Raw genomic sequence first — 6,382 nt, 5'->3', positions numbered from 1 at the left:
AACAAACCCCTAGCGAGCACCGGCTTGACACAATCATACCACAGGAGACGGTAGGAGAAGTGTGTCGTCGTGTTCCACCCGGCCGGCCCGTGACCTCACCGGCCGGCACCACCAAAACCCATGTGAAAATACGTGGCCGGAAAACCATTCTCCGATCGCGCGGCCTCTCCCTTTCAACGAGCACCCCCCACCTGCCATCCAAGTCAACCGAGTGAGCCACCCACCATGAATGAGCTGCATGCCACCACCCGAGCTACCTAGGCCAACTCCTTATGCTTAGCCGTCGCACGCCACACTAAACCTATCGCCGCGCCTAAACCAAAGTCCTCTTGTCATCTTGTGTCACCTTTCCTATCCTATCCCACCTGCCCCCCACCGCTCCGTGGCCACGCGCGCGCGCGCACTCGCCATTCCATTCCCCACTGATCAAGACCTCCACCGGCAACTTTAAACGCCGCACGCTCGCGGGCACCATTAATTATGCCCGGCTGACATCCCCCTGACACGCACGTACCATCTCCCGCCCAACGCGTCCATGTCGCTCCGCCGGCTGTGCTTCGTGCTGCCCATGGACGGGGACGAGGTCCTCGCGGCCTCGGCTGACGACCACGACGACGACGATGCCCGGCGGCGCCCCGGGGAGAAGCTGAGCTCGTACGTCCGCGACAAGGTCGGCCGCGCGCTCTCCTGCCTCCGCTGCGGCTGCCACGACTCCCGGTCCGCGAAGATGAGCTTCGAGGACATGGACGGCGTGTACGAGGTCGGCGCGAGGAAGATCAGAGGCGCGACGGGGCCCAGGGTGTTCAGCTACTCCGAGCTCTACATCGGGACCAGCGGCTTCAGTGACCAAGAGGTCCTCGGCAGCGGCGGTTTCGGCCGGGTGTACCGCGCCATGCTGCCAAGCGATGGCACCACGGTGGCCGTCAAGTGCGTGGCCAGCGTCGGCGTCGACCGCTTCGAGAAGTCGTTCCTGGCGGAGCTGGCCGCGGTTGCCCGGCTGCGGCACCGCAACCTCGTGCGCCTCCGCGGGTGGTGCGTCCGGGACGAGGAGGAGCTGCTTCTCGTGTACGACTACATGCCCAACCGCAGCCTCGACCGCCTCCTCTTCGCGCCGGCCTCGGCTGCGCCCGCGCTCGGCTGGGACCGGCGGCGCCGCATCGTGGCCGGCCTCGCCGCCGCGCTGCTCTACCTGCACGAGCAGCTCGACACGCAGATCATCCACCGGGACGTCAAGACCAGCAACGTCATGCTTGATTCCGAGTACAACGCTCGGCTTGGCGACTTCGGCCTCGCCCGCTGGCTTGAGCACACCGTGGAGGACGCGCCGCCCACGAAAAAGCTCGAGCTGCTGCCGTCGCCGCCATCCGTTCGGTCGACGTCGTCCTTTTCTTCCTCAGCCAACTACCAGTTCCGGCTGATCGACACGAGCAGGATCGGCGGCACCATCGGGTACCTCCCTCCGGAGAGTTTCCAGCGCAGGGGCGGGGCCACGGCCAAGTCCGACGTTTTCAGCTTCGGGATTGTGCTATTGGAGGTGGCCACCGGACGTCGGGCGGTCGATCTGGCCTACCCAGACGACCAAATCTTCATGCTGGATTGGGTACGCCGGCTGTCCGACGAGGGAAAGCTGCTCAAAGCCGGTGACCGCAAGCTGCCGGAAGGCGCGCGCGCCATGTTCGACATGGGCCGGTTCATCCACCTCGGCCTCCTCTGCTCGCTGCATGACCCGAGGGCTCGTCCTACCATGAAGTGGGTGGTGGAGAACATCTCCGGCAGCTGCTCCGGCGACCTCCCGGCGCTTCCGTCCTTCTTAGCACTCCCAAAGTACATCTCTCTCACCTCATCCTCCTCTGACTCCGGTACATCGACAACAATCGCCGGCACGAACAGCACAGCCACCTCTGCCTCGTCGACGAAGCACATGTACGCCACAGCGGCTGGTACCACCATTTACCTCACTGCTGAAGACGGCAGGTCGCCCACCGGCGGCTCGGGTGAGAATAAGAGCGGCAACAGCCAGCGATCGTCGCCGCGGCCAGCGGTGGCGGTTCCAACTGTGGACACTCCGCGTGAGATATCGTACAAGGAGATCGTGGAGATTACCAACGACTTCTCCGAGTCGCAGGTGGTGGCGGAGCTGGACTTCGGGACAGGGTACGAGGGCTTCTTGGACAACGGCAATGGCGGGCGCGTCCACGTCCTCGTGAAGCGGCTGGGCATGAAGACGTGCCCGGCGCTGCGCGTCCGGTTCGCCAACGAGCTCTGCAACCTGGCCAAGCTGAGGCACCGGAACCTGGTGCAGCTGCGCGGGTGGTGCACGGACCATGGCGAGATGCTCGTCGTCTACGACCACTCCCCGGGGAACCTCTTGAGCCACCACCTCATCGTCCGGCACAGCAATTCTGAGATACTCTCGTGGCGCCACAGGTACGGCATCGTGAGGGCGCTGGCGTCCGCCGTGCTGTACCTGCACGAGGAGTGGGACGAGCAGGTCATCCACCGCAACATCACATCGGCGGCGGTGTTCCTGGACCCGGACCGGAGCCCGCGGCTGGGCAGCTTCGCGCTCGCCGAGTTCCTGTCAAGAAACGAGCACAATAACCCCCACGTGGTTTTGCCCACCGGCTCAGGCTCGGCGCGGGGCATCTTCGGGTACATGTCGCCGGAGTACATGGAGACCGGCGAGGCCACCACGATGGCCGACGTGTACAGCTTCGGGGTGGTGGTTCTCGAGGTCGTGACCGGCGCGATGGCGGTGGACATGAGGTCGCCGGAGGTGCTCCTCGTAAGGAAGGTGCAGGTCGGCCAGGAGCAGGACGTCCGTGACGTGGAGGCGCTCGCGGACAGGCGGCTGGACGACAGGTTCGACCGGCGAGAGCTGGTGCGGCTGGCGAAGCTGGGCATCGCGTGCACGCGGTCGGACCCGGCGGCGCGGCCGACCATGAGGAAAATCGTGAGCATTCTGGACGGCAACGACGAGGTGCTGAGCAAGTTCGAGCGGGCGATGGAGAGCAGGGAGGACTGGGAGAGGAAGAACGCGGCGGCTCTGTCCTTGGTCCGGAGATTGCAGGCTCTTGGCATACACTGAAACATGCACCGCAGCTAATGTACTCTGAGAATTTACAATCCTGAGAAGAGGCTGTCATATGTTTCTTTGTTGATATGCAATTTTTTTTGGCGCATTTTGTGTGGATACTAATACTGTACGTGTGATTTTGTGGTGAGAGTAGCTATATAGCTCAGTTCACAATATTGATAAGTGTCTCGGTAAGTTTGACATGATTTTTTCTTGTAAACTAAAGGTTATTATTTTAGTAATCTAAATGTTTTTATATTAATTTATGAAGGAAGTAATATTTATTGTTCAGTACAGACTACTCTTAATAATGGATTTGTTAATTCTCATATTTTCCTTCTGTCTCATAGTATAAAAACATTTTTGACACTATACTATTACTCCCTCCGTCACGGTTTAGGCCTTGTTTGGAACCACAATAGATTATAATAATCTGGATTATGAAGATAGATTATATAATCTGGTTTATAAAAATAATTTAGGTGGACATGTTTGAAGGCCATATTATATAAACTGTAATTCAGGTTTTCATTGTATAATGACATGTCTGTCCTGTTTATAAAAATAGGCCAGTGGCGATGGCAGTAGGTAATTATCTCCAAGTTTACAAGGGTAATAGGTCATTAGTAATCCATAATCTGGTTTTAGCTGAGGTAGAGTAGATTATGAGTTTTTAATAATCTGGTCATTTAGTTTTTAAAATCTACAATATAAACTGTCCTGTTTGAAAACATAACAGATTATAAAAACCAGATATATAATCTGGGTGGTTCCAAACAGGGCCTTACAAGGCACGTTTAGAAAATCTCTAGGACCAAGGTAATCATCGATTGGTTGTGAGATGTAGTAGGTGTAGATGCTAATACGCCTAATCAACTGAGAAAATACTAGTACTACTTCGTGAGCAACAAATTGGGAGGGTGCATGCATGAGTAGAACTAGTACTAATTAATAAGAGTAATTGTTTTCGCGCCTTAAATCTTATCTATTTTGAAAACGCACGCAAGTTTAACCGTGCCTTCTAAACCATGACGGAGGAAGTATGAGACAAAAGAAGTAGATGAAAATCAATAAATCTCACCTCACACCTACATCATTTAATTAATTAAAAAAGAATAAATATGCACCAATTTCGGTGTAAAATCAAACGCTGTAGAGGTTAGATAAGACTTAATTAACTCTCATCCACATGATACTATAATTGATGTTTTTGTTGTAGGCACCGAACCATTTTAAATTTATTCTTTCATATCAATCTTTTAAATTATTCTTATAAGTGTCACAAACAGCCCAAGAGTTCGTATTAAAATAATACCCATGATGCATATCAATCAACTCTAATGTCATCTAGATACTTCAATGTCATCTCAAGTATCCGTGGGTAAATTATGCGACATGCATCAAACAATTTCACACTTATTATATTCAATACAACACAAAGAACTTCAAAGAGTACCCCAAAATTTATATCGGAGAACGTAGTATGCAAACGTACAATCAACCCCTATCCATAGATCCCCACGGTCACCGGAATCCGTAAGTTGATGTTGTAACATATATCAATTGAATCAATAGAATACCTCATTGTCACCACGGGTATCCACATGCAAGACATACATCAAATTTTCACAAACCCAATATTCAATCCAACATAACTAGATCTCAAAGGAAAATATTCAATTCATCACAACAATATAACAAGGGAAGAACACCATATGATCTGACTATATTAACAAAGCCCGCGATACATCAAGATTGTGCCATCACAAGAATATGAGAGAGAGAGGGAGAGAGAGAGGGAGGGAGAGAGAGAGGGAGAGAGAGAGGGAGGGAGGGAGGGAGGGAGGGAGGGAGAGAGAGAGAGAGAAAGATTGAACACATAGCTACTGCTACATGCCCTCAGCCCCGAGGGTGAACTACTCCCTCCTTGTCATGGCCTCCGTTGGGATGGTGAAGATGGCCACCAAAGATGATTTCCCCTCTGTGGCAGGGTACTAGAAAGGCTCCAGATGGGTTGTTCGCCGATACAGAGAGTTGGGACTGCGGAGGGAAGTTCTGTGTTTATTTCTAAGGGTTATGTATATATATATATGTGGGATTTTTGGCACTGGAATCACACTAAACGGAGCAATGTGGGGCCCACAAGGCATCAGGGTGCGACCAAGGGGGTGGTCGCGCCCTGTTGCCTTGTGGCCCATAGGTGCCTCCCCTTTGGTGGTTCTTTTCTCCAATATTGCTCATATGTTCGAGAGAAATCATCAAAAAGTTTCAGGCGATCTGAGAACTTACATTTTGTGCACAAAAAACAACACCACGGTAGTTCTGTTGAACACAACGTCGGTACGGGTTAGTTCTAAATAAATCACAAAAGTGCATCAAAGCCATATAAAATTAATGTAAACATAGGTGAATATAAAATGAATACTTCATAAATTATCGATACGTTGGAGACGTATGAGCATCCCAAGCTTAATTAGTACTCATCCTCGAGTAGGAAAATGATAAAAGAAATAATATATGAAGTGTGAATGCTAGCATAGTATATAAGTTTGATCAATGATAATTCCTATCACTTTTTCTAGCATCATAACCAACAACTTTTTCATGAAAATCATCATGATTGAGTAGCAATCAATTCAAATGTCATGGTTCAAACAATGCATTCTCTTGAAATTTAACAACCCATGTTCTTACTGATCAAACAACTTCAATGCATCATAAAGTCTAAGTAAGAAGTCCACATACTCAATTATCATATAGTCCTCTATGATTGCCAATAATCAAGGCACATTTTTTGAACAAACAACATCCATCGAACACAAAGAAAGATAGGGGCTTAAAGTTTCGCCTCCCAACATACTTACCATAAAGATAATTATCAACGATAATGAATCATGATCAAATATATTTGACTAGATATATATGGTTGGATCTTTCCCCCATCACATGTTGCTTGCCAACTAATAGATTGAGGTAGGAATAGGAAGTTGACTCAACATGAAAAGTAAGTAACATGAAAGTAAATAGATTATCCCTTCGCAGAGGGAAGGAGGGATTTGCACATGTGTCATAGCTCATTGTTTAAAACATATATGAATATGTTATTTTGGGTGGTGTGCCTTTCATGTCAACGTCCGCCACAACAGAGTTTTCAATATCTTCCATGATAATCACATTATTGGCGGTTCCCAAACATAATTGAAATTTTACTCCCCCTCAACCGTTCAATCACATTCCATGGCTAGCCGTATCCACGGGTGCCCTCCAAACAATCAACTTTCTAGGGGGGTTATTGTTTATTTATTC

General features: G+C 50.3%; 1 protein-coding gene across 1 annotated transcript; it reads left to right on the top strand.

The window, feature by feature from the left end:
- The first annotated feature begins 304 nt into the window (after positions 1 to 304).
- LOC123397704 (receptor like protein kinase S.2) lies at positions 305 to 3,338 on the top strand. The gene has a single exon (XM_045092240.1). The coding sequence runs from the start codon at positions 536 to 538 to the stop codon at positions 3,086 to 3,088; it is 2,553 nt and encodes an 850-aa protein (XP_044948175.1). The 5' UTR covers positions 305 to 535; the 3' UTR covers positions 3,089 to 3,338.
- Positions 3,339 to 6,382: the final 3,044 nt, after the last annotated feature.

Source organism: Hordeum vulgare, chromosome 5H, assembly GCF_904849725.1.
Source record: "Hordeum vulgare subsp. vulgare chromosome 5H, MorexV3_pseudomolecules_assembly, whole genome shotgun sequence".
In the NCBI taxonomy this organism is placed as follows: domain Eukaryota; kingdom Viridiplantae; phylum Streptophyta; class Magnoliopsida; order Poales; family Poaceae; genus Hordeum; species Hordeum vulgare.
Note: the sequence above shows the minus strand (reverse complement) of the source record. Positions and strands in the feature narration are given on the sequence as shown.

Bases quoted from the DNA above. Each gene is read 5' to 3' on its own strand.
- LOC123397704 (XM_045092240.1), top strand. From the start codon at position 536: ATGTCGCTCCGCCGGCTGTGCTTCGTGCTGCCCATGGACGGGGACGAG.